General features: G+C 58.3%; 2 protein-coding genes across 3 annotated transcripts; both read right to left on the bottom strand.

The window, feature by feature from the left end:
- Positions 1–4,067: 4,067 nt before the first annotated feature.
- On the bottom strand, positions 4,068–6,350 carry ISG20 (interferon stimulated exonuclease gene 20). 2 transcript variants are annotated; one of them, XM_056113853.1, is made up of 3 exons: positions 6,117–6,350; positions 5,511–5,714; positions 4,068–4,175 (listed from the first exon to the last, which is right to left on the bottom strand). In XM_056113853.1, the coding sequence occupies exons 1-3, from the start codon at positions 6,348–6,350 to the stop codon at positions 4,080–4,082; spliced, it is 534 nt and encodes a 177-aa protein (XP_055969828.1). In that variant the 3' UTR covers positions 4,068–4,079. The 2 variants fall into 2 exon arrangements, with proteins under 2 accessions (XP_055969828.1, XP_055969829.1); XM_056113854.1 differs by having other exon boundaries at positions 5,511–5,654.
- A 4,580-nt stretch (positions 6,351–10,930) lies between these two features.
- On the bottom strand, positions 10,931–12,504 carry AEN (apoptosis enhancing nuclease). Its single transcript, XM_056113850.1, has 3 exons — positions 12,016–12,504; positions 11,712–11,912; positions 10,931–11,228 (listed from the first exon to the last, which is right to left on the bottom strand). Exons 1-3 carry the CDS (start codon positions 12,502–12,504, stop codon positions 10,998–11,000), a joined length of 921 nt encoding a protein of 306 aa, XP_055969825.1. The 3' UTR covers positions 10,931–10,997.
- Positions 12,505–27,519: the final 15,015 nt, after the last annotated feature.

The following is a 27,519-nucleotide window of genomic DNA, read 5'->3' as shown; positions in this document are numbered from 1 at the left end:
CCACACTTCCCCGTGGGCCCTGGGCTCCAGCAGCAAAGGACCAAGGGACACCCCCACCTGCTGGGGGCCAGTACCCCCACCAGCCCTTTGGCCCCCACTGTCCCTGGTGTCTCTCCCCTGCTTGGTCTGGACCCCTCCTGCCCGCCAGCCGGCGCGGCCCCCCCGCAGCCCCCCGAACCTCCTCCGGGCAAGGCTGTCTCCAGCTGACGCCAGCTCCAGACTGCGGCCTGAGCCTCGGCCAGAACGGCAGCCAGACACACACGTCCCCATTCTCCGCTCCTGAGCGGCTTCTCGGAAAATCCCCCACGCCGGCCTCCCTCTATCCACCTTTGAGTGCAGAGAAGGGGTCCTCTCTCCGGCGGCCGCGGGCACCTGGCCGCCCGCCCTGGGGGCCCCTCACAGGCTGCCGATGCCGTCCCTGTCTGCGCCCCCACGCCCTCCCGGCACCCCAGCCCCTGCCAGGAGAGAGCAGCGAGGCTCCCGGCAGCCCTGTCCACTGTCTCACTGGGCTGAGATGGGCACTGCAGCCCGCCTGGGTGGGGTGCCCCCTCAGACCAGAGCCCATGGCGGTTGGGAGATGTCCCAGAGCCAAGGGGAGGGCTTGGGGGGGGGTAGGGAGGAATTAGGAGGAGGATCAAGGCCAGACTCTGTGGGGACCAGCGCATCTGAGACAGTTGGTCACTCTCTGAGCTCAGTGCTTCCCCTCGGCCAAGGGGTGCACTGGGTTCCCCAGGAAGAAAGACCAGGAGAAGGGGCCAGCAAGTCCACTGGGGGTGTAGAGAAACGCCTACCTCCCTCTGAGGGGAGGTTCAAGCTGAGGGATTGAGATTCTGAACTGAAGGGGCCAAACAGACAAAAGCAGAGAAAGCACCTTCCATGCTCACGGGTTTAGTCCCCAGCACCCCAAAGGTCTCCTGAGCACTGCCAGGAGTGATCCCTGAGCACAGCCAGGAGTACCCATGAGCACCTTCAGATGTGACCCACCCACCCAAAAAGGGACGCACTTCCCTCCCTCCCTCCCTCCCTCCCTCCCTCCCTCCCTCCCTCCCTCCCTCCTTCCCTCCCTCCTTCCTTCCCTCCCTCCTTCCTTCCCTTCTTCCTTCCTTCCCTCCTTTCTTCGTTCCCTCCTTCCTTTCTTCCTTCCCTCCCTCTCTTCTTCCCTTCCTTCCTTCCTTCCTTCCCTCCCTCCCTCCTTTCATACCTTCTTTTCCTCCTTCTTCCCCTCTTTCCTTCCTTTCTTTCTTCCTTCCTCCCTCCCTTCTTCCCTTTCTCCCTCCCTTTCTCTCTGCCTCTCTCCCTCCCTTCCTTCCTTCTTCCTTTACTTCTTCCCTCCCTCCCTCCCTCCCTCCCTCCACTCCTTCCTTCACCCAGGAGTGAACACACAGCTCATTTTCTATCTCAGCTCTTTTGAACAGAAAACCTTTTCCTTTGTAGAGTTTTGTTTATTTGAGGGTCTCACCCATGGGTGCTCGTTGCTTAGGGGGCCGGGGCAGTGCCAAGGATGGAGCCCAGGCCTCTGGCCTGAAGTGTCTGGGACACAGGAAAGCTGTTTTGGAGGGTTGTGCAGAGAAGGGAAGTCTTCAGCAGGAAAGGCGTCTCTGCGGGAAGGCGCGGACCGGTGGGAACAGGGAGCTGGCAGTTTGGAAACTGTCCTGAAATCTGGAGGTGCACTGGGCTACCTTCAGCGGGCCGTGGGGCCTCTCATCTCACAGGGCTGGGACAGAGAGGTGCCAGCGATGCCCCAAACCGCGGTCCCCACCAGCATCCCCCGGCTGGGAGCCGCCCCTTCTTCTGGGGCAGAGCCAGCAGGCGGGAGGGGGCCGAACATGCAGCTCATGACTGGAGCCCAGCGTGCCGCCGGCCAGCCGTGCCTCCCCCAGCAGGAAAGGCTCATGTTCTTTCCATATAGAGGAGAAATTGTTCGGCTGTGAGTGAGCAAGCCCCTGGGCGGAGGCCGGAAGCAGGGCCGTGGGGGGGTGGGGGGCACTGGGGCCTGCGGGCTCCCCACCCCCGCAGCCTAGTGGGGGGACCGCTGGGATGGGCCTGGCGCCCGACTCCTGCACAGAAGCGCCTTATCCCTGCACACGGACGGCCCCCCCTTCCTGTCCAGCCCCCCCAGTGGTGCTCCTCCAGGGCCTGAGTCAGTGGTGACTCAGGTGCGCCGGCCTGGCCCGCAGTGCTGGACACCCCCACATTTGCCTCTGTGCCTGGGGAGAGGGGGGAGCTGGAGCCTGGTCCCCATGCCGGGGGTGGGGGGTGGTGAGACAGAGTCTGGTCCCTGAGCTGCCACAGGTCTCTGGACTCAACTGAGCAGTGCTGGGGGTTGAGCAGGGGCCAGGAATATGCTCTGGACAGGACACACCTCAAGGGCCAGTGATGAGGGGCTGGGGGCACCCCAACTCTCCTGGGGTGATAGAAGAACAAGTTTGCTCTCATGGGCTGGGGGGCTGCCCCTTCAGGAGTCAGTGAACTAATGCCGGGGTCTCGGGCCCTGCTGGGGGTGTAAGGGGTGTGAGTTTGGGGGTGAGGTGTAGGGGTGGGGTGTCAGATGGAGTATAGGGTGGTGGGCAGTAGGGCTTTGGAGGTGGGATGTATGGGAGTGGGGGTATAGGGCTAGGGATATGGGAGTGGGGTGGATGGGGGCTGTCTTTTTTTTAATTTTTATTAGTGAAACACCATGAGGTACAGATGTAGACTTACAAATTTTTGTGCTTGGGTTTCAGTTATACAATGATCGAGTACCCATCCCTCCACCAGTGCCCATTTCCCACTACCACAAATCCCAGTAACCCTCCCACCCCCATCCCCCCCATCCCACCCTGCCTCTGTGGCAGGGCATTCCCCTTTGTTCTCTCTCTCCTTTTGGGTGTTGTGGTTTGCAAAAGAGGCATTGAGTGGCAATCATGTTCAGTCTAGAGTCTACTCTCCCATCCTGGGAGGATCCTCCCAACACCCTTTACTTGGTGCTCCCTTCTCTATCTGAGCTGTCTTTTTCACCTGGCATGTGTGGCTGGCCTCCAAGCCATGGAGTAAACCTCCTGGTACTTATCTCGGCTATTCTTGGGTGTTAGTCTCCTATTTTGTTACTTTATATTCGGGGGCTCGGGGGTCTTATGGGGGCTGAGGGCATAGGGTGTATGGAGTGGGGTGTATGGGGTGAGTGTATGGGGGTGGGTGTGTGGGGTGGGGTGTATGGGGTCATGGATGTGTGGGGTCAAGATGAGGGATGTTAAGGGTATATGGAGTTTGGGGCTGGCTGGGGTGGGTGGGGGTGTCGTGCGGTGAGTAGTGGATGTGGTCTCAGACATGACTCCTGCCTGGGCCCCTTTGGCGTCTGTGAGCCCGGACGAGGCCCTGGCTCCCAAACCCCTTTCTGTCCTGACACCCACCTGTGGGGCGGCTGGGTCTCCAGGGAATGGCAGGGGTCATCTGTGAACAGCCCCACCCGCCTTCTGGAACAATCCTGCCCCCATCTGGGGCCGACTGAGGGCAGGCTAGAGGCCTCCAGGGACCCCTCTGAGACCACACACACACACACACACACACACACACACACAAACACACACACACACGCACACACACACACATGCACACACATACACATGCACACACACAGGCACTGTTCCTGGGCCCAGGTGCCCACGAGACCCCGACACGGCCCCCAGGCGCCCCCTGGTGGCCAGTTCAGCCTCGCCGCTTGGGTAACCCTGGGCATCTCCAGGTGCCGCTCCCTCAAAAAATGGGGTGGTCACTCGAGCTGGCATCCACCAACCTCTGGCCCTTTGGCGTCAGGGCCCCTGTGTCACTGCTCTGAGCACGGAAAAGGCCTGCAAGAGGGGGCCGACCCCGCCCTACCCCAGTACAGCACAGACACAACTGGAAGGGGCTGAGGGCAGGGACCCCCCCCCAGCCACCTGTCATCAAAGCGCGGCCCACAGACTCCAGGCAGCTCTGGAGTCAGGCAGAGCAGAGACCAGGGGCCCCACTGGGAGACAGGACAAGCACGTTTATTTGCCAGGATGTGGACTGGAGAAGCCAGCGGGTGTCTGCGCAGAGGGGCCTCTGGTCCTGGGTTGGCCCTAGGTCTGGTCCTGGGCTCGGAGTCGCTGGGAGAGCTGGTACAGCTCCATGGTGGCCTTGGCATCCTCCACGGAGCTGTGCCCCGACTGGCTGGACTGGGGGGGTGTAGAAGGAGAGCAGAGGCTGGGTCCGAGCCACAGGACCCCCAGGAGGGTGCTGCTTGGCACACGGCCCACCCAGGTTCCATCCCCGGCATCCCATGCGGTCCCCTGAGCCTGCCAGGAGTGATTCCTGAGTGCAGAGCCAGGAGGAAGCCCTGAGCATTGCTGGGTGTGGCCCAAGAATTTTTAAAGGGTGGGGGGCTGTGCTGGGGCATCCTGGGGCCCCAGCCTTGCCCAGCGCTGCTCCCCTCTGCTGCAGCCCACAGGGCAGGGGGCCTTGCTGCAGCACCCTGCCCGACCCACGCTGATGGGGGCAATGGTGCAGACCCTGGCACCCCTGCCCCAGAAGCTGCAGAGGCGCAGGGAAACAGGCCCAGATCTCACAGACACAGCTGCTCTTTGGCAAGTCGGGGATGGAACTCCCCACCTCTTTCTGCCCTGGGGCTGGGATCGGTCTGAGATCAACTAATCAGAGGGCTCAGCACAGAGCACTCACCTTACCTGAGGGCCCCAGTTAGTCGCACATGCCCACTCATACACAGAGACAGACACAGACACACTCACATACACAGAGACACACTCACATACACACAGAGATACACTCATATACACACACAGACACACTCACATACACAGGCACCGTCACACACAGAGACACACATACATATAGAGACAAAGAGACACATTCACAACCACACACACACCCATAGATACACACACTCACACAACACAGAGATATACACATATACACACAGATACACACACAGATACACACATACACACACAAAGATACAGACACACACTCACACACAGAGATACACAGACACACACATACACACAGAGATACAAGACACACACATACACTTACTCACAAAGACACAGACACGCACACATATATACACATACACACACAGAGATACAGACACATACTCACACAGAGACACAGAGACACACACAGATATATAGGCACATACATAGACACACACAAAGATACAGACACACACTCACACACAGAGATCTAGACACACAAATACACACAGATACACAGAGACATTCTCACATACCCTCACACAGAGATACAGAGACATTCACATATACACACAGAGAGATAAACAGAGGCACATACATACATACAGACACACCCACTCCCTCACAGACACACACATACCACACACACACAGATACACACAGACAGAGAGACTCACACATACCACACACTCATACAAACACCCTATCTTCCTTTTCTCCCTCCCTCCCTCCCTCCCTCCCTCCCTTCCTCCTGGGACTCAGGGTCCCCTCACAGTGTGCCACCCTGGGGTCTCAGCTCACCTGGACATCGCGTCCCAGCAGCTTCTGGCTCAGCTCCCGAAGGGACACTTTGGGACGGTCATATCCAAGCTGGGCCGCATGCCGCAGCCATGGGTCAGTGGCCGAGTCATAGGTGTGGTACCTGCCCATGTCCGCTTTGAGCGCCTTGAAATCGTGCTTCAGGTCATGGCCCACCACCAGCTTCCCCTGCAGGAGCCTGAGGACCTGGGGGGGGGGGGTGCACCTTGCTGTGTGACCCTGGGCGCGGGGCCCTGCCTGGTTTCTCTCCGGGTCCTTCACTCATACCTGAAGCCAGGCCACGGCCCCCACTGTCCCTCCTGACCACCTAGAGGGACAGCTGCTCCCCGGCCATCGGGGCACCTGACCCTCCAGAGTGGCGCTCCCTGCCTGACCCCACCCCTGCGCTCCAGCTGTGATGCCCCTCTCAGGGCCAGTCGGTGGGAGCCAGGGCGGCCTGGCGGCAGGAGTGACACCTGGGACACACGCGGGCACCGACAGCACTGTCCCCCAGGCTCCATGTGCAGACTACTAGGGGCCCAGTGTGTGGGGTCGGTGTGTAGTTCAGTGCGAGGGTCAGTGTGCGGTCCATGTGTCCACCCTGCTCACCTCCAATCTTGCTACGGCAAAGGGTGTAGCCCCTTCCAGCTGTTGGCGGGTCACCCCGCTCCAGCGGCTGCGGAAATCGGTGACGGGCATCTTGGGCTGGACATACTTGTCGTAGAGGACTTCGCCTTGGTAGTTGACCACGGAGCAGCGGGCCAGCTCACTCACGCGGCCCCGGGGCCCTGTGCCCACCATCTCACAGTCGATGGCCACCACCTCTGGGTTCCTCCCCGCCATGCTCTGGGGACTCCTCAGATGAGCTGCAGGGGGACAGAAGAGTGCATCATCCCAAGGGAACCCCAGATCCAGGTGACCCCCACCATTACCCACAACCGCCCACTGCCTGATACCCTTCACTCCCTGCCATTGTCCCCAGCTTCTGGCACCCTCCTAAAGGGAGCTGAGGTCCGCCCACCAGGGAAGCCCCGCAGCCGCCTCTCACCTGCCTTCCACTGCGTTCAGCTGCGCTGACCCTGGACCTTCACCCTCCGGGGCTATTTCAGTTTCTGTTTCCTTAAAGGGCAGGGCTGGGGAAGTGGGAGTAGCCCTGAGCCAAGTGTCCTGCCCACCCTCTCCTCCCTCCCTTCCTCCACCCAGGGACACCGGGAATGCACCCGGATTTCCAGGTACTCTCACCCAGGGCGTCTGTGGGGGAAGGGAGAACAGGTTCTTGAAACTTTGAGGCTTTTCAGGGGGATGTTGCGAGACTGACCGGGGCCCACAGGCAGCGTTGGCTCAGGGGAGGGCTGCCTGGGGCCCAACGGTGTGCCCTCTCTGTGCTCTGCCCCAGCTCACAGAAAAAGATCAAGAGCGGGAGTCCCCTACTGTGAAAAAATCTATTCCGCCAAAGGAAGTGTTTGCAGGCTCTCTCTCGCCGCCCTGCATTCCGGGCTCTTGAGCTGCTGTGTATGGACCGGATCGGGACGGCTGCTGGTGATGGGCAGGCGAAGAACAAGGACCAAGCTGGTTGCTGATCAGTCGCCGATTATTCAATCTCCCGTCTCTCCCGTCTCACGCACTCTTCATCCCTGGTCCCCTTACCCTTCATCCCTAGCTCTCCCCCATAGATTTTACAGTCTTAGTTTGTACAGCAATCACGTAGGGTGGTAATACGAAAGGGGGGTTGAACAGTAACAAATCAACAAAGAGAGATAAGGCCACTCCTCCAGATTAACTCAAGGATAAAATCTCCTCTGAGCAGATTCACTGTATCACTGCCATCCCGTTGTTCATCGATTTGCTCGAGCGGGTGCCAGTAATGTCTCCATTGGTCCCAGCCCTGAGATTTTTAGCAGCCTCTCCTTACTCTTCCTTCCCAACGCTGCCATAATGGAGGCTCTTTCAGGGTCAGGGGAATGAGACCCGTTATTGTTACTGGTTTTGGCATATCGAAAACGCCACAGGGAGCTTGCCAGGCTCTGCTGTGCAGGATCTCAGGAGACCACTCCAAATTATTTGGAGACCCACTTAAGGACCCCATCCAGGGTGTGTCGCTTTCTTCTTTCCCCGGCTAGTAATCCACTTAGTTACTTATAGTTGTACTTAGTTACAGATAGTTGTAGTAAATCTACGTCTAATATTTCTAGTAATGTCATTCTGTATGAGCACAGTAAGAGATATATCAAGCTTAAAGTTTGGTTCTTCCTGAGGACATCTCACTATGTATTCCAGAGCAGTCCTCAGGCTAGGTTAGTCTTCCTAATCCCAGCAGGGTCCTTATCCAGTTACCTCTTTTGGGTCATGACAGAGTTTGTCCGTGACCGTGCTCTTAACTTATAGTTAAGTATTATGGCCCGTGGCCTGGCCCATTTTGATGCCAGGGTAGCTCACAGCTTGCCCTGGGTCCATTCGGTCCCTCATCGGGACCCTGGTTTGGGGATGCTAGGAACTCAGGGCAACTAAGTCAAGAAAGCAGATGTTCAGGAGTGAATATTATTCGGAGTCAATTAACTCCCAAGTTACAAAAGCATATTAACTGTCTTCCTGCGTCTATACAGAAAGGACATTGCTTTGAGGTAAACTAGGCAAAAGACATAACTTACAAGTTCAGTGTCCTTAGAAGGATCTGAGAAGGATCTGACCTTACAAGCTAACCGAATCTGATTAGGAAAAAAGGTGATTAACTAGTTGGGGAGGAGAGCACAGGGAAGAGATAAGCAAAGGAATAGGAGTGACTCAGGGCGCACTGTGATGGGTGTAACCAGATAGACCTAAGTTTCCTGGGCAAGGTTGAAAGGACCAATCCAGTGTTATCCTTTCCACCACCACCACCATTTCCGGGGTACAAAGGGCGAGAAATGATGTTCACTCAATGCATGAATGAATGGATGAGTTCTAGCTCTGTAAAAGGGCAGCTGATCACACTAGTCCCTCTGGTGGTGAGGGTCAGAGGAAAAGTGCCCCCTCATGACCTCTGCCCCTGGCAGAGTGCCAGAGTGCGTGGTGGCACAAGGGAAGTGTGGCTGTCCCTCTGGTGGTGAGGGTCAGGGGAAAAGTGCCCCCTCATGACCTCTGCCCCTGGCAGAGTGCCAGGGTGCGTGGTGGCACAAGGGAAGTGTGGCTGTCCCTCTGGTGGTGAGGGTCAGAGGAAAAGTGTCCCCTCATGACCTCTGCCCCTGGCAGAGTGCCAGAGTGCGTGGTGGCACAAGGGAAGTGTGGCTGTCCCTCTGGTGGTGAGGGTCAGGGGAAAAGTGCCCCCTCATGACCTCTGCCCCTGGCAGAGTGCCAGAGTGCGTGGTGGCACAAGGGAAGTGTGGCTGTCCCTCTGGTGGTGAGGGTCAGAGGAAAAGTGTCCCCTCATGACCTCTGCCCCTGGCAGAGTGCCAGAGTGCGTGGTGGCACAAGGGAAGTGTGGCTGTCCCTCTGGTGGTGAGGGTCAGAGGAAAAGTGCCCCCTCATGACCTCTGCCCCTGGCAGAGTGCCAGGGTGCGTGGTGGCACAAGGGAAGTGTGGCTGTCCCTCTGGTGGTGAGGGTCAGAGGAAAAGTGCCCCCTCATGACCTCTGCCCCTGGCAGAGTGCCAGAGTGCGTGGTGGCACAAGGGAAGTGTGGCTGTCCCTCTGGTGGTGAGGGTCAGAGGAAAAGTGCCCCCTCATGACCTTTGCCCCTGGCAGAGTGCCAGGGTGCGTGGTGGCACAAGGGAAGTGTGGCTTGGCACTCCCAGGGCTATGGCAAGCCACACCCCGGTAACTACGGAAGGGCTGATGGAGGCCCTCTTTCTCCGACTGGTCCCAGCTTGGGGCCAGAGTGGCAGTACAACAGGCAGGGCGCTTGTCTTGCACACAGCCCACTTGGGTTTGATCCCTGACATCCCATATGGTTCCCCTGAGCACTGCCAGTGATCCCTGAGCACTGTCGGGTGTGGCCCAAACACTTGTAAAATATGCTGCTGATTGGAGTGAGGAGGGATCCCTTTGGGGTCCTGCTGGAATGAGTGCTATAGCTTGAATTCCAACTGGGCACTTGCTGTTTCCTTTTTCCTTTGGGCAGGGGATGAAGAATGGCCATGCTCCAGGGCTGGTCCTGGCTCTGTACTCAGGGGTCACTCCTTGCAGTGCTCAGGACACACCAGGAGATTCCAGGGATGGAACCCAGGCCTCTCACTTGCAAAGATGTGCTTGAAACTGGTTCACAGGGACCAGGGTGATAGTACAACAGGGAGGGTGTTTGCCTTGCACATGGCAGACTTGAGTTCGATCCCCGACATCCCATAGGGTCCCCCGAGCACGACCAGGAGTAATTTCTGAGTGCAGAGTCAGGAATAACCCCTGAGCACCGCTGGATGTGACCCAAAAGCCAAAAAAAAAAAAAAAAGCTCACAATGGTACAGTGGAGAGGAGACACTTGCCTAGCACATGACCAACCGGGTTCAGACCAGTATCCCATAAGGTCCCCAGAGTCACACCAGGAGTGACCCCTGAGTGCAGAGACAGGAAGCCTGGAGCACCTCTGGATATGTGGCCCAAAAACCAAATATATAAGGCTCAAGATAAATTGGGGACTGAGCCATAGCACAGCAGGAAGTTGCTGGTCTGGCTCATGCCAACTCTGGTTAGACCCTGCCACCACGTGTGATCTCTGAGCACAGACCCAGGAGTAACCCAATGTGCGCCCCCCCCCCCCCCCCCCCCGCAAACTGATGCCCCGTGCATCTCAGCGCCACCCAACACCTGTGCGAGTGATCTTGGATCCGGGGCCCCAACACTGTGGCCTCATTCCCAAGCACCATCTAGGGGGCCATGAACTCAGACATCACCCTCTTTTTCCATGGGGCTTTATTCCCAAAGGTTTGAGACCCGGCACTCTGATCCTCCTCCCCTCACCTACAGACCAACCCAGGCTCCCCAACAAGCCCAGCCGCAGGACGGGGCGCAGGGAGTCCGGGAGGTGTGCGGGCAGCAAAGGGAGACTGCATGCATGGTCACTGCAGGGGGGAGGGGGATAAGCCAGGCCCCTAGCTGCAGGGGCAGCTGTGGGCATATCCGGGGGTCCCCAGAGGTAGTTCTGGCAGGAGGCACGGGCTCCACAGTACCCTGTGGAGAACATTCTAGAAGCTGGAGGAATTCCCAGCACCAGATGCAGTCCCAGAATCCCCAGGTTTGCTCACCCAGGGCACAGGCAGGTCAGACCGGGTGACAGTAAACAAGCTGTCGTTCCCAGAGCGGGTGCATGTTGAGGGGACAGGGCTCCTGGCACGCAGAAAGGAAGCCATGTCCCCCTAGAGCCTCCCCAGGGGGTTCCACTGCTACCTGTGTGACCGTGGAGCCCCCACATGGACGAGGTGGAGGCCCAGTTCCTGTGGGGCTGGAATAGGACGCCCCTGGTCTCTAAAGTGCCAGTAGCCCAGCGCTGGGCAGCCAAGCCCACTCCCGGGCTTTCCCGGTCCTTACTCTCCACAGGGAACCCGCGTCCCTCCTGCCCCAGGGCCAGGGGCCAGGTCCTCGGGCCAGTAGCGGTCATCCATGAACTGCTGCATATCAGAGCTGCTGTCCCGTTCTCGGTCCTCCGGCTGGGCGCAGAGGCCGCCCACCTGCTCCTCCCAGCGGTCCTCCACCAGCCGGTACAGCTGCATGGCCGTGGCGGCGTCCTCCACAGACGAATGTCCATGCTGGCCCACCTACAGGTGGCGGCATGGGCAAAGCTGGGGAAGCGAGGCTGCCCGCGGGCATCCACCACACCCAAGGCCCCGCCCCGCCCCCAGCAGGCAAGACCACACCCACCACTCTTTGCACCGCCCAGGGCCCCGCCCACCGCGCCCAGGGATCCGCCCACCGCGCCCAGGGCCCCGCCCACCGCACCCAGGGATCCGCCCACCGCGCCCAGGGCCCACCCACCGCGCCCAGGGATCCGCCCAGGGATCCGCCCACCGCGCCCAGGGATCTGCCCACCACGCCCAGGGCCCCGCCCACCGCACCCAGGGCCTCGCCCACCGCGCCCAGGGCCCCGCCCACCGCGCCCAGGGATCCGCCCACCGCGCCCAGGGCCCCGCCCACCGCGCCCAGGGATCCTCCCACCGCGCCCAGGGCCCCGCCCACCGCGCCCAGGGATCCGCCCACCTCGCTCGGCCCGGTCCAGGCCCCGCCGGCGGCCCTGGGCTCACCTGAATCTTCTTGTGCAGCAGCTCCAAGGCCAGGCCCTTGAGGGACACGCGGGCGCGCGTCGGGGCACCGTGGGGGCCCAGCAGGCTGGGCACGCAGGTGGTGTCGCGGGTGTGGCTGCGCGGGTGGACGTACTTGAGGGCCTGGAAGTCGTTGTGCAGCGCGTGGCCCACCACCACCTTCCCCTTGAGCAGCTTGAGGACCTGGGGGCGGGGGCGGGGCCGGGGCTCAGGACGGCGTGGTGCGCAGCGCGGGCAGGCTCGGGTCCGGGTTGCCAGGGGCGCCCCACGCGTCCCCAGACCTCACCTCCTTCCGGGCCACCTGGAAAGGGACGGCTCCGCTCAGGTGCCGCTGCGTGATCCCGCTCCAGCGGCTGCGGAAGTCGGCGACGGGCAGCTCGGGCCGGACGTACTTGTCGTAGAGGACGTCGCCGTGGTAGCTGACCACGGAGCAGCGGGCCAGCTCGCTCACACGGCCCCGGGGCCCCGTGCCCACCATCTCACAGTCGATGGCCACGCACTTGCTGGGCGAGGCCACGCACCCGGCGGCCACCCGGGGGCCACTTTCGGCCCTGGGGCATAGCCTCCCAAGGAACGAGGCGTGGGGGCACGGCGGCAGGGGGAGCAGCGAGGGCTCAGAGGCCCGGGTTGTGCGGGGGCTCAGCCCCAGGCGCTGCGCCAGGACCCGCTGGTGCTGCCGGCTCCGCTTCCTGGGCTTCTGCTTGTCCTTGGAGTCCAGGCCGGCGGGGGAGGGGCACAGGCACTGGGTGGACACACTCGCCTCTGGGGACACCATGCTGCAGCTTACTGCTCTACAAGAGAAGCCCCCACCTGGTTGGCATGGGGGGGAGGTGGTGAGCCAGGCGTCCAGCACCCACAGCCCTGCAAAACTCTCCCCTTGGCTTGGAGGACAGTAAGGAGCGAGGGGGCTTGCCTTGCATGCAGTAGACCCATGCTTTTTCCCCAGCACCCCATTTAGTCTCCAGAGCCCACCAGGAGTGATCCCTGAGCATAGAGACAGGAGTCAGTCCTGGGCATCGCTGGGTATGACCCCAGAAACAAACAACAACAAAACTCTCTCCTGAGAGGAGTTGAGGCCCCATTTTATTTGGTGTTTCACTTGGGGGCCACACCCAGTGGTACTCAGGGCTGACTGCTGTCTCTGCTCTCAGGGATCACTCCTGACAGTGATCAGGCAGCTACAAAGGATGCCAGGGATCCAGCCCCGACTGGCCACGTGCAGGAAAGTGCCCTTTTCCCTGGGCTATCTCTCCCGCGCAGAGGATCCATTTTAACGTTCGGGTTCAGCGCCCTAAGCAGACCAGAACCCCAAGCTCTCTCCCCAGATTCATGCGGTCTTCCCACTGCAGAAGTGTCCTCCTGTCACAGAAGAGAACTGAGCCCCAAAGGCTCCCCCAGGCAGGCAGAAAGCAGCAAATCACTTCCCCAGGACACCCAGGCACACAGGGCGGGTGCATGGGGGAGAGACAACACTCACTAGGAGAGCCAGGCCCAGACGCAGAGCTTCCGGCCCCCCCAGCCGTCCCTCCTGCACCCCACTTCCTTTCCCATGGTCTCCACACCCAGGCCTGGCTTCCCACATGGCTGGACTTTGTCTCCTCTGGGCCCTCCTCTGCCTGGCCCTCCCCACGGGTGCAGGCCACAGGGTTTGTCCATCCTTCCTGTCCTGGACACAGCTGCAGACGGATCTGGTGCCCTTTCCCTCTCTATTAGGGGTGCCCCCAAAGTTTTCACCCCCATCTATAATCCCCGCAGGCTGGGAGACAGGAAGGACCTCAGCCTTATGGGAAGATTGTGTGTGTGTGTGTGTGTGTGTAAGGGGCAGGGTGGAGGCAGAGGCGAAGCGCCCAGTGATTGCCCCCACCCCCGGCATTGCTCTCCTTAAAAGGGGCTGGTGCAGGGCCTGAGAGGTAGTACATCAGGAAAGGCTCTTGCCTGGCACAAGGATGATCAGGATTTGAACCCCAACACCCAACACCAGCCACCACCATGCAGAGACCACTCTCCGCACACCTGAAGGTACTGGCAAAGGGACAAATCCACGCGGGTTCCGGGGCCGAGATCTCCCAGCCTACTCGGATTGGCATTCGCGGCTGCGCGACATCTTATCAGGACATCTTCTATGACATCTTATCATCTCATTCCTACTTTGGACAAACTTGCAGGCTATCGAATGTAGCCGGCCCACAGGGCAGAGTCTGGCAAACTCCCCGTGGCGTACCCAATATGCCAAATACCAGTAACAATGATGGGTCTCATTCTCCTAAAGAGCCTTGAATATAATCTCAGGGCTAGGATGAAAGAGACGTTACTGGGGCCTGCTCGAGGCAATCGACCCAATATGCTACCCCCCATCCCTGCCAAGAATGATCCCTGAGCACAGCCAGGGATCTAAAAGAGGCTGGTGCTGTGGGCCGCTCCCACAGGCTGGTGGGCCACAGGCTGAGCTGCAGACAGCTGCCTGAGGTGGGAGGTAGGGAACACACTGGCCCCTGCTTTTCCTCCCCGAGAAGCAGAGCTCCTGGTGGCTACAGGACTTCAAGGGAGCTAGAAACCAGCTCGCCTCATTCCAGAGCCCTGGTCCTAGGGAGATGAGTGCAAACTCTCCTCCACTCCTGAAGTCCGGACCTGGCTGTCCTGCTGGAACCTATAATTACTCAGGGCGCGGCCCCTTCCGCCCCATGGAAGCAGGCAGGACCCCCACAAGAAGGCAGCAGGGAGCGGCTCCCCATTATCCTCATGACTACCTGGCACTGGCTCCCCATTATCCTCATGACTACCTGGCACTCCAAGCGGCGTCAGGCTGGCAGACGCCCTCAGATTGGCCTGGGGTGCCTGCTGGGGCAGTGGACCCTGCAAAGTCACTCAAGAAAAGGGCTGTCCGTGTCCCCCCGCCCCCCAAGCACGGATGTCCAGGAAGCATGGGGCCCTAGAGCCAGGTCAATCTAACTGCCACTTGGCACTGGCATCTGGTCACCTGCCGCCCCTCCACTCCGCCGAGTCAGAGGCCTAACACTCGGCCTGGGCTGCTAAAAAAGTTCTCGCAACCAGGAAAGTCGGGGTGCTGGGGGCGGCGGTTGCTGGGGCGGATATTCCCGCCCCTCCAGTCATCTCCCGCACCGCCAGGCGCAAGGGAGAGGCCTGGCCCCATCTCCTGCCTCCAGGCCACGGCCCCAGACCCCGAGAGTCGATCACTGACCGCCCCTCCGTCCCCCCCGGCTGCTGGGCCGACCCCAGGGCCGCGCCGGTCCGGCCAGGCGGCGTCCAGGGTCCGGCCGGCGACCCACGGGGCCCAGGCAACCGGATCGGCCGTGCCCGGGCGTGACTCGGCACAGGCCCAGGGCGTCCATCAGGCGCCGCCACCTGCCGACCTCGGGGGTCCCGGGCAGCGCCGCGACCCGCTCCCCCGCCTCACCTAGAGCCCCGCGCGGCTCCTCCGGCACCCACGTGGCGTCCCGGTAGCCGGCAGTTCCCACGTGACCCAGCCGAGCCCTCTATTGGCTCGCGGAGCGGCAGCGCCCGCCTAAAATCACTTCTGATTGGCTAAAAGGCCGGCTCGCAGCGGATTGGGTGGCAAGAACAGAAGGGCCGGGCTTGCGCGAGGGGCGTGGCCTATGCCCTAAACCGGTCCAGTGGCGGGAAATTTTAAAGCGACAGGAGCTGTGGGTTTCGGGTTTCCGGCCCCAATCCGCCCGCTGCCTGGATATGGTGGGAGAAATTACACGCATGATGGGCACTAACTAACGGTCTGTTAAAGTCGGAAGCTGCGAAGCTTAGCGGTAGAGCACTGGCCTTGCATGGGTGAAGGTCCTGCACAACCCACACCCCATTGATCGCTCGTTAGCAGCTGTTTTTCCGGTTTCAGCACTTTCTCCTTTGTGGAGTTCTCTGCATTGGGATACAGATGGCAACTTCTGGAGGTAGTCACAGGTTAACAGACCATTTTCTACAGGGCAAATAACGATCACGATCATCCTGTTGTTCGTTGATTGCCTGGAGCAGGCACCAGTAATGTCTCCTTCCTAGCCCTGAGATTTTAAAAGAGCCATTTCCAGTGCTCTTTCAGGGTTAGGAGAATGAGACCCATCATTGTTACTGGTATTTGGCATATTGAGTACAACACGAGAAGTTTGCAGGATACTTTTGGTAGCCTGCCAGGTTCTCCAAAGGAAAAATGAGATAATAAGATGTCATGCAGAAGTCTCCTGCCCCCGCACCTGACTGTCCTCGCCGCCCGCCGGGGCCCCTTGGAGGGGAGCGGGTTGAGCTTTCCTCCCCGCCCCGACCAGGGCTCCTGCAGCCAAAGACCTCCAGGACCAGCCACCACCATGCTGAGACCACTCTCCGCACACGTGAAGGTACTGGCAGAGGGACAAAGTCACGCGGGTTCCGGGGCCGAGATCTCCAAGCCTACTCGGATTTGGGCCGAGCATCCTCCCCTGATCCTCCAAATTCCAGTAGGCGGGGGTCACACATGCTGAGACCACTCTCCTTCGGCTGCTGGGGCTCTGCTTGGGGGGGGGAAGAGGGAAACTCAACCCACCCCCTCCAAGGCGCCCTGGTGAGGACAGCCAGGCTTGGGGGCAGGAGACTCAAATAACAAGGAAAGTAATAAATGCTTCTCATTCACGGCTTGAGCCACACAGAAATGCCCTTGAATCTCCACCTGCACCGTGTAGCCTATGTATTATCAGCACTGTAGCACTGTCCTCCCATTGTTCATTGACTTGCCGAGCGGGCACCAGTAACGTCGCCATTGTGAGACTTGTTACTGTTTTTGGCATATTGAATATGCCACGAGGAGCTAGCCAGGCTCTGCCGTGCGGGCAGGATGCTCTTGGTAGCTTGCCAGGCTCTCCGAGAGGGGCGGAGGAATCAAACCCCGGTCGGCCCCCCTGTGCTGTCTGCGGGCCAGTTATGTATTATTATCTGTTAACAACAAAAAGTTGTTTGGTTTTGCTTTCTTTGACCTTTGGGACACATCCAGCGATACCAGGATTTACTCCTGGCTCTGAACTCAGGAGCCAGAGCTGGCAGAGTCAGGGAACCAAACGGGGCGCTAGAGATTGGACCTGGGCCAGCTGCATGCAAGACAAATGCTCTCCCCACTGTACTCTATTGCTCCAGCCCCAACAACAAAAAACTTTTTCATATTTATTTATTTATTTATTTATTTTTGGCTTTTTGGGTCACACCTGGCAATGCACAGGGGTTACTCCTGGCTCTGCACTCAGGAGTTACTCCTGGCGGTGCTCAGGGGACCATAGGGGATGCTGGGAATAGAACCTGGGTTGGCCATGTGCAAGGCAAACGCCCTACCCGCTGTGCTATTGCTCCAGCCCCTTCATATTTATTTTAAAGAATATAATTAACAAGGGGCCAGAGAGATAGTAAAGCGGGGAGAAAGTTGCCTTGCATGCGGCCGATCTGGGTCAATCCCTGGCAGCCCATAGGGTTTCCCGAGCACCGCCAGGAGTAATTCCCAAATGCAAAGCCAGGAGTAAGCCCTGAGCATCACTGGGCCTGCCCACCCCACCCCCCAAAATCAAGAATATAACTACGAAACCAGAGACCTAATTCCTTGGTAGAGCATTTATTTTGCATTATTGAGAGGCTCTGGGTTTGGTCTAAGAGAAGATGAGAGAAGACGGGAGGGAAGAAAAAGTGAGGAGAGGGGAGGGGAGGGAAACTGTGTCCGAATACACTCCCTTCTGCTCGATCTGCCTTTTGTTTGAACAATACTTGTCAGTGCTCATGTTCGTCAAAACAAAAGGTGTGCTGTTTCATTCTTGCAGAAAGTAATATCTGTATCACTGGGTTTATAAACTCAGCGAAAGAGTAAATGATGCAATTTATCCTCATTCTTTGGGGTGGGGGTGTTTGGGCCCCACCCACCCATCCGTGCTCACTCCTGCTGAGACTGGAGGACCCCCGGGGGTGCCAGGGATCGGACCTGGTTCCACCTTGTGCAAAGCAAACCCCTTCCCCGTGATATTCTCTCTCCATCCAGATCTGGGGTAATTTCATTCTGCTTTGCCCCTGGTTCCATTTGGGGCTGTAGTTCTTTCACATATAAAATTAATATTGAAATAAGTGGTCCTCAATCTTGGCTGAGCACCACAATCCCCTACAGAGGGTGAAGTGGGAAGTCACTGTTGCCCAGGTCACACTGGGCGGGCTTGGGGGGTTAGGGGGGAATTTAACTGTGTCGGGCCGGAGAGCTAGGGATAGGATTCACCCTGCAGGGACGCCGCTTCGGTGCAATTACCCAGATCAACAGCAGAGGGAGCTGCTTCCCCACTCATTCAGGTGTCCTCTGCCTAGGCCGACCAAAGCCGGTAACTAAGGGACCCCCCAGATTCATTCCCGATTTACGTTCTGCCCCCAGAAAGTCAGCTCTGAAAAGTACTGAATTGTTTATTTTGCCGCTTGACCAAACATAAAACTTTTACTTGATTTTGGGAATTTTTTACTTTTGATTTTGGGAATTTACTTGATTTTTATTACTTTATTTACTTGATTTTATTTACTTTATTTACTTTATTTACTTTATTTACTTTATTTACTTGATTTACTTGACCAAACATAAAACTTTTACTTGATTTTGGGAAATTTTTACTTGATTTTGGGAATTTACTTGATTTTGGGCTGGAGCGATAGCACAGTGGGTAGGGCGTTCGCCTTACACGCGGCCAACATGGCCGACACGAGTTCGATTCCTCCGCCCCTCTCGGAGAGCCCGGCAAGCTACCGAGAGTATTCGATATGCCAGACACAGTAACAACAAAGTCTCCAATGGAGACGTTACTGGGCCCGCTCGAGCAAATCGACGATCAACGGGAGGGCCTTTACCTTTACCTTTACCTTGGGAATTTTAAAACTGGAATTTTGGGGACAAAAAAGTTTTTAGGGGTCAGAGAGATAGCACAGAGGTTAGGGTCCCCTGCACTTGGTCAGCCTGGGTTCAATCCCGGGCATTCCATACGATCCCCCGAACCTGCCAGGAGTGATTCCTGAGGGCAGCGGCAGTATTAGCTCCTGAGCACCATCAGGTGTGACCCCCCAAAACAAAAAATTAAATTAAGAAAAAAAGAAAAAAATCTTGAGACCAGAGAGATGAAACAGCAGGCAGGGTAGGGTGCTGCCTCGGACATCATCCACCCCGTGAATGCAGGGCTCAATCCCCTGTGTCCCAGGTGTCCCCTGAACCCTGTCGGGAGGGATACCCCAGTGCGGAGTCAGGAATAAGTCCTGAGCACCGCTGGATGGATCCCCCGCAAAAGGAATCTTGGTTTCTCAGGAGAAATTAAAAAGCTCATGGAGGGACTGGATAGTACAGCGGGTAGGGCATTTGCTTTGCACACGGCTGACTCCAGCACCCCATCTGCCCCCCCACCCCCAAGTACTGCCAGGAGTGATCCCTGAGCACTGCCAGGAGTGACCCCTGTGCATCGCTGTGTGACTCTAGAACAAAATAAAAGCAAACTGGAGAAAGCTTGTCGATGCATCTGGAGGCGAGGACCTGCCTTGCACATGGCCGATCCAGGCTGATCCTCAGCATTGCTCCCCAGAACTGCTAGGAGTGATCCCTGAGCACAGAGACAGGAGTAAGAGCTAAAAAAAAAAAGCCAATCCTGGTCCCACAGGGTTCCCCAAGCACCTCTGGGAATGACTGTCCCCACTACATGAAGCCAGCAATGACCCCTGGACACTGCACTGTAGGGCCCCAAATTCACTCATCAAAGAAATGAAAACGGAGTAGGGGTGTGCCTCATATTTCTGTTTATATCACATCTGAACGGACACGATGTGGATCTGGGGTGGGGGTGGGCAGCGGGGGTTGGGAGAGCCTCCAGATGGGAAATTCACGCACAGCTACTGGGGCTCCCATCAGGGCAAGGGTCCTGTAGACCAGCCCCCAGCTCCTGAAGGAGGGGCCCTCGGGCCTCCTGACACTGCTCTTCACGCTGGTGGCCAGCTGAGAGCCAGACGCTTCCAGCAGACAGGCAGCACAGCCGGCTTCAGGGCCAGGCTCCCTGCCCATGGGCACCCCAGCACCCACGCAAACACGGCCGGCTCCTGGCTTTGGTTTGGGGCTACACCCAGCGGCACTCGGCTCAAGAGAGTATTCCATGCTCTGTGCTCAGATGGGGTCTGGGGTGTCAGATGGGATGCCAGGGTTGAACCCGGTCTATCCTGGACAAGGCAAGCACCTTCCTTGCTCTGCGTTCTCTCTGTCTCTGTCTCTGTCTCTGTCTCTGTCTCTGTCTCTCTCTCTCTCTCTCTCCTCTCTCTTCCTCTTTCCCTCTCCCCCTCTCCTTTTTCTCCCTCCCTCTCTTCCATCCTCTCTCTCTCTCTCTCTCTGTGTGTCTCTCCCTCTCTCTTCCTCTCTCTCTCTGCCCCTCAGTCCCAGTCTTATGGGGGGGCTCCCTTTCTGCACCTCACTCCACCTAGCGGCTGCGTGTTTCCCTGGAGCCAGATCACCCCCCCCCTTCTGTTTGCCCTGGCTCAGCCTTCTGAGGAATGCCTGGAACAGCCTGTCTCCCTTCCCCAGCTCTGCCCCTCCCATGCCGGCCCCCCACTATTCAAGGGCACACCCCTGCTGTGAGACACCAATTTGCAGACTTCTCCAGTGAAAATGAGATTTCTGATGGGACCTGCTTCTGGAGGCTGAGGCGAAGGAGAAAAGCGGAAAGCGAAAAGTGAAAAGCGCAGAGGCAGGGGATGGGCAGAGGACAGCACAGCTTCCTGCTGGGTGGGCAGTGCTGATTGCTCAGAGAGGTTAAGTGCCTTTGGAAAGGTCACACAGCTGGCCCAGAGCGAGCTCTCGCTGAGGGCCGCTAATGGCTTGGCTAATGGACCTGGGGAGTATCTTGGGCCAGCTAGGGAGGAGGGCGGCCCTCAGCTCTTCTGAGGGCCGGAAGGGGCTGGTGCTAAAGGTTTCCCAGGCCAGTTCTGCTTCAAAGCTGCTCATCTACCCTCTGCTCAGTTCCTGGCCTGAGGGGTGGGGATCAGGGGCGTCCCCTAGCCCCAGGCCCTGAGGTCAGAGGAGCAGAGAGCCAAGGTGGGAGTGGGAGGGGGGGCTCCTTCAGCCAGGCAAATCCTATTAAGGTCACCTAAGTCCTGGTGACCTTTGACTGTGAGTTAGGGGAGATGTGGGGGAAGTGGGAAGATAAGGGGAAGCTTCCAGAAAACTGCTCTGCCTCTGCTCAACCCGACACTCGGGGCCACAACTGGGACCGTCTGCTCTGAGCACACTGCGGCAGCACTAGCATCCCAGTGATCTCCAGCTGAGAGCCAGAGGGCAGGGCGGGGAGGGTCCCGGGCTGGAGGAAACAGCTCAGACCTCACCTAGGAATGGGCTGCGCCTTCCCTGTGGAAAAGAATTTCAGGCCGAGCCAAGAGTGAAGTGACATAGTTTTATTTGAGGACATTTACTTAGAGAAATGTTATGGGGGGGGGGGAGAGAGAGAGAGAGAGAGAGAGAGAGAGAGAGAGAGAGAGAGAGAGAGAGAGGGCATGAGATGGAGGGAGGAAGGGAGAAAGGGAGAGGGAAAAACGGGGAAAGAGAGGTCGGGGAGAAGGGGAGAGGAGAGAGAGAAAGAGAGGGAGAGAATGAGGGGGAGAGGGGGAGAGAGGAGGAGAGGGAGAGTGAGGGAGGGGGAAAGAGAGGGAAAGAAGGACAGAGGGAGGGGAAGAGAGGAAGAGGGAGGGAGGGAGAGAGGGAGAGGGGAACAGGAGGAGTAGGGGAGAGAGGGAGAGAAGGGGAGAGAAAGAGAGGGAGAGAATGAGGGAGAAAGGGAGAGAGGAAAAGAGGGGGAGAGAGGGAATGAGGGAGAGAGGGAGAGGAAGGGGAAGGGGAGGGAGAGAGGAGGGAGGGGGAGGGAGAGAGGGAGAGCCCCCACAGCTCGTGGTCTGGGCTGTCGGGGCCAGGCGGAGAATGAACTCAGCCCTGAGCCCTTTATGACTGCCCTGATCCTCAGGGCTCCGTCCCAGGGTCTGGTCCTGGAGTTTTCTGCAGACAGAAAAGCTCTTCGGGGCAGAACCAGGGAAAGTCAGAGACCCACCGGAATCCTTCTTCCCGGAGGCGTCCCCTCCAGCTCGTCTTCTCTGTCTCCCCAGAGCTCACGATCTGCATCTCAGAGGGACGCGTGGTCTCCATGCCTGAGGGATGGGGTCTCCGTGCCTTTGGGCTACTTCCGGGCTCAGCAATCTTTCTTAAGAAACCCACTGGGGGAGAGTCTCCCTGGGGCGCCCCAGGTAGGGCTGATCCTGGGCGTGGGTGACCCCAGCATCCAGCTCCCGGCTCTGGCCAGTAGCTCGTGCCATCGGCATCCCATGAGTCCACTCTGCAACCCGGGGCCGGCGCCACAAGATCCCGGCGACCCGGGCAGGAGTGTCCTCACCTTCTGCCACTGAGCGAGGTCACTGCCAGGAGCCCCGAACTCTAAGCCCTCCCTGGCTGAGGGGTCCGCAGCACCTGTAGCTGTGGGTGCCCTGTGGGCGGGGAGTCCCGAGGAACGGGAGTTGAAGCGGCATCCCTGCTCCCTAAATCCCACCCAGACACCCCCCAACCCCGACTCTGCTTCTCACCTCACCCTCTCGCTGTCTGGTTTCTGAACCAGAGTGTGCTGTCAGGAGCTGGGGGCGGGGGGTCCCGGGGGGGGGGGGCTTCTAGGATGATGCAGAGGCACAGTCAGGGGAAGGACCCAGAATGAGGGCTGCACCCCACCCCGCTGCAGGGACCTGCACCATGAGGCAGACAAGGATTTGCTGTTGATTCAGAGAAACAACAACAAAATCACAAGTCTTCCAGATGGAGCTGGCCAGTGGCCCCGCCCCTGTGCCCCTCTCCTGGTCCCGTGCAGGTCCGTAAGAAGTCTGCTCCCCTCTGTGACCGCCACCCCCCCCTCCAGCTCTGAAGGCAGCAGGGAGCCATCCTGGGTTGGCCTGTGCCTCCCCAGCCCCTGGGGGTTCTGCGGGGTGGCGGGGAACATCGGCTGCTGTTTCTCCTTCCTACTTTAGTTGGTGTTTGAGCCGCACCCAGCGATGCTCAGTGTTACTCCTGGCTCTGCGCTAAGGGGCCTCTCCTGGCAGGCTGGCAGGGGGGGAGGGGGGACCCCACGGGGTGCGAAGGATGGAACCCAGGTCAGCCTTGTACAAGGCCAGCGCCCCAACGCTGTCCTATAGCGCTGGCCCCTGCTCTTGATTGCTTTAGATGTGAAACAGCGTAAACCCGGGTCCCTTTGGCACTGCTGAGAACCCTGGCTTGTCACCTTCAGGGTTGCTGAGACCGGGGAGAAGCCGCCGTTTCTCTGGCAAACACGAGGAGCTGAGTGGAATCGGGGAGAGGTGCTGGGGACCCCCGAGGCTCTGGGCACGGGCTGGCAGAATCCACCAGCCCAGCTGGGCAGTGACCGGTGCTGGAAGTGGACCCAGCTCAGGGAGTCCAAGCTTGGCAGGGACCGCACAGCCCTTTGCTTCACCCCGCTATGCAGCACCAACCCGCACCAGCGAAGCCCTGGGTCGAGAGGCGCAGGGTGGTTACGGGGAGGGGGGCGGGGGGAAAGACGGAAAGAAACCCATTTCTGTCTCTCGCCCCTAACAACCCTCACCCCTTTTCGAAAGGGCTTTAACTCCGGGTGCTATCAGGTGTGTGTGGGGGGAGACACAAGGAACCTCAGAGACGCCGCCGTGGGCTCGAGGACATGGTCCAGAAGCCGCTCCTCGCTCTGAAGCCGGCACCGACCACTTCCTCTCCCCGTTGGAACCTTCTGTCCTGGGCATCGACCATTCCCTTGGCAACGCCGGTTTCCATGGTTTCTTGCGCCAGCCCGCCCAGCCCCCTTCCTTTTCCTGCCGAGATGGGGGCTGGGGAGGCTCGAGTGCTTGCTTCCCGTTCCCATGGCGACAGGACCTCAGCGCCTTTTATCTGGTGGGAAAAGCTCCAGAAAAGGGAGAGGTGAGGCAGCTCGGGGCTAGGGAACCCCACTCCGGGCCGGTCGGCATCGCTGGGGTGCAGCACCCTCATCTGCTCAAGGCTCACTCATGGCAGGGGGGTCGGGGAGGCTCTGGGGACGGAATCCAGTCAGCTACAGGCAAGGTCAAGGCCTTCCCCGCTGTGCTATGCTGTGCTATCACTCCGGGCTGGGGCTGCAGGCTCTTGCAGACCTTTTGCTTTCACCCTTCTGCTCAGTCTCTCCTGGTGCCCACAGCCCCACCCATCTCGTACTCACAGGAGTCTCCAGTGGGAGGGGAGCCCTTCGGCTGTTCTTCCGGTGAGGTGGGGCACGACGACCATCCTGGGTCCCTAAAACAGACTTTTCATGTCAGCAGAAAGGGAAGAACAAAGTTCGCATCCCAGAGTGAAGAAACATGCCCAGGGGAACGACGGGGTCCCCAAGCACGGTGGCCACCCCCACCTGTGGCTCAGCTCACACACACCTGGGAGTATCCTTGTCTGGACCCAGTCCTTTGCTGACTGGGAACATGCTGGCAAGGGGGCGAGGGGGAGAGGGGAGGGATAGGGACAGAGCATAAAAGCAAACAGCGTTACAACCCGAGCAGGCAGGGGTTATGAGACACCGGGGCGGGCGCTGGACTTGCACATGGTCGCCCCGCGTTCAATCCCTGACACCCCATAGGGTCCCTCGAGCATCTCCAAGAGTGATTCCTAAGCACAGAGCCAGGAGTAACCCCTGAGCACTGCTGGGTGTGGCCCTCAAATCACCAAACAGACAAACCCCTCCCTGTGAGAATGAGGGAGTTTGTCATGACTCCGGTCCTTCCTCACAGATCTTTCTTAAAATTTTATTTTTTTGATCCTATCCAGTGGTGCTCAGGGCTGACTCCTGGCAGGGCTCAGGGGACTATACGTGGTGCTAGGGATCAGCCTGGCTTGGCCTCATGCAAGACCAGCACCTGCCCAACATAATGGCTCTGGGCCTCCTCCTTTTCCTATTTTATTTTTCTCGCAGTGCTAGGAGTGAAGTCTAGGTCCTCCCCATGCAAGCTCCGCCCACCAGACCCTTCCCAAACTCACCTCCAGCTTTCCCAGGTGGGGCCCAGCTCTAGCCTTATCGGGAAATCAAGAATCCCTAAAACTTTGAATTTTTGGGAGTGGGGTTTGTTTTGTTTTGTTTTTGGAACCATACCCAGTAGTGCTCAGGGCTGACTCTTGGCTCTGCACTCAAGGATCACTCATGGCAGTGCTCAGGGGACCATCTGGGGTGCCAGGAATCAGAGTTGGGTTAGTCATAAGCAAGACGAATGCCTCCCCTCTATCCTGGGGCTCCAGCCCCCCATCCTTGAACTTTGGGGTACAGTTGGCTGTGTCGCCTTGGAAAGACAATCGTGCACTATTGAGTTTTGAAAAATAAAATCATAGTAGCTATGAGAAAAGGGCTAAGGAACAGTATATTACACAGGCGTATTGAAGAAAGCTAAAGCGAATACTCAGGGAGCAACACTGGGTGGTCCTGATGGATCACCTACAAATCAGACCCCCAGAGCCACATCAAGAGCTGGGGGTCTGGGACCCTGAGCTGGGACTTTTGCCCCTCGGCAGAATGGAGGCAGTGCAGTGGTGGGGGACCCCTGCTCACCCCGAATGTCATTCTCTGTGAAAAGGCAAAGTGCAAGAAGCTACCAAAAAGCCAAAGTCTCCATTCTCCTCCCTTGGGTCTAACTTCTCTTGGCCCTTGGTCACCAAGAAAAGAAGGTTGGGAATCATGTTTGTTTGTTGAATTTTTAGGCTAGACCTGGTGATGCTCAGGGGCCACTCCTCGCTTTCAACTCAGGAATCCCTCCTGGCTCGGTGGGGATTGCACCCGGTCACGTGCAAGGTGAGTGACCTTCCCCCTGTACCAGGCTCCAGGCCTGGGAAGAATAAGTTTTATTTTTTAATTTTTTAAATTTTTTTTACTTTTTGGGCCACACCTGGTGATGCTCGGGGGTTACTCCTGGCTTTGCACTCAGGAATCACTCCTGGCAGTGCTCGGGGGGCCATATGGGATGCTGGGAATCGAACCCAGGTTGGCCGCGTGCAAAGCAAATGCCCTACCCGCTGTGCTATTGCTCCAGCCCCTGAGAAGAATAAATTTTAAATAGACATTGTCTGATTAGATCAATGATAGCTGTCCCTAGGGAATTAATGAAGGAAAACACCTTCTTTGGGAAGAACAGGACATGGGCAGGGCTGCTGTCTGCTCTAGACTGAGAAGTTTCTAGAGAAACGCAAGAGGGACAGTCATTTTAATGCAGGTGTCCCCAGCCCAGCTCTGGGCTGACTCATGACGGTACTATCTTGGCCTTTAGGAAAGAAGGGAGTTTTACAGAGCCGTTTCAGAGCTGAAACTGGGCCCAGAGCGTGGGTTCTTCCACCATTTATTTCGATATTATTTTGGCCCTCATTATGTATATGAAAACATACATAATTGTGGCCTTTGGAGCCACACCGGCAGTGCTCAGGGCTTCCTCCTGGCTCTGCACTGAGGGAGCACTCCTGGCAGTGAGTGTAGGCTGGCAAAGCTAGAGTCTGCGTCAGCCCCACGCAAGGCAAGCCCTCTCCCCGCTACGCTATTGCCTAGGTAATAAACTATAATTGAGATGACAATGATTGTTAGAGACTTATTCGCACGGAGCATTTCTGCGGGCGAGTGCAAAAGTGCATTTTGGTCACCGCAGCCCCAGGCTTTGATGGACGGTTCGAGACCCCCTCATGGGGGCAGAGGAAACTGATGGGGATTTTACAGAGCCATTTTCGGGCTGAGGGCCCAGAGCAATGGTTCCTTTCACCAATTTGCTCATGAAATCGTGGGGAGACCATCACAAGAGCCAGGCCGGGAGGCCAGGAAACACACGCGTGGTGGTGTCTGCGAGTGGAGGAGCCTGAGAGACAGAAGCTTGGAAGCCGTGGGCTGCGATGGCCGCACATTCTAAAGGCCCCCCTCGGGGGGGGGCGGGATGAAAATATTGAAGAATCAGATGTGGGCGATGCTCAGCTATTCCTCAGGGGAATCTCATTGCCCCACTTCCAGCTGGGGTGGGGGCAGAGAGAGGTCCCCTTTGGCAGGTGTCCGCTCTCCCTCCTGTCCCCCCACCAAGAGCAGATGTGTTCTGACGGAAAGAAGGGTGCGCAGAAGCTGGTCCTCCGCCTGAAGAGCTAACTGGGGGCGGGGGTCAGCCAAGGATGCGCCCCCCCCCTTTCTGAGGGGGTGGGAAGGGGAGGAGAGGGGAAGCATTTCCAGCAAAGGTCACTGTTTGTCCAAGAACCTTGCCTTGACAAGAAAAATTTTAACCTTCCGGGATTTCCTCTCACCCCTTTACCCCTCAAATTTGCTGCAGGTTTGTGGTTCCCGCCCACATTGCTCCCCCTTAAAGTCCCTGGATTGAAGGTATTGAGGCGCTTCCTATAATCAGTAGCAAAAGGTCCCCCGTAACCAAGGCAACGGGGGGGGGGGCGGTTTCCTGGTAACCACCCCAGCGCAGGACTGCCCGATGCTTCTCCTCCTTCTCCTCTTCCTCTTCCTCCTCCTCTTCCTCCTCCTCCTCCTCCTCCTCCTCCTCCTCCTCTTCCTCCTCCTCCTCCTCCTCTTCTCCATAAACCTTTTGTGAGAACCTACCCTTAGCTCTTTCCCCCAAGGCCACTCAGGCTCACTGGGCTAAAAAAAACCCCTGTGCACTTTGAGGTTCACTGTGAACAGAGTTCAAACACTCCACGTTTCAGATGCGCTTCTTACCTGTGCTGAAGGGTCTTAAGCGGCGGAAAGGCGCAGGGTGGCTGCGGGCT

The sequence above is a fragment of the Sorex fumeus genome, unplaced genomic scaffold, assembly GCF_029834395.1.
Source record: "Sorex fumeus unplaced genomic scaffold, SorFum_2.1 ptg000024l, whole genome shotgun sequence".
NCBI classification, from domain to species: domain Eukaryota; kingdom Metazoa; phylum Chordata; class Mammalia; order Eulipotyphla; family Soricidae; genus Sorex; species Sorex fumeus.
Note: the sequence above shows the minus strand (reverse complement) of the source record. Positions and strands in the feature narration are given on the sequence as shown.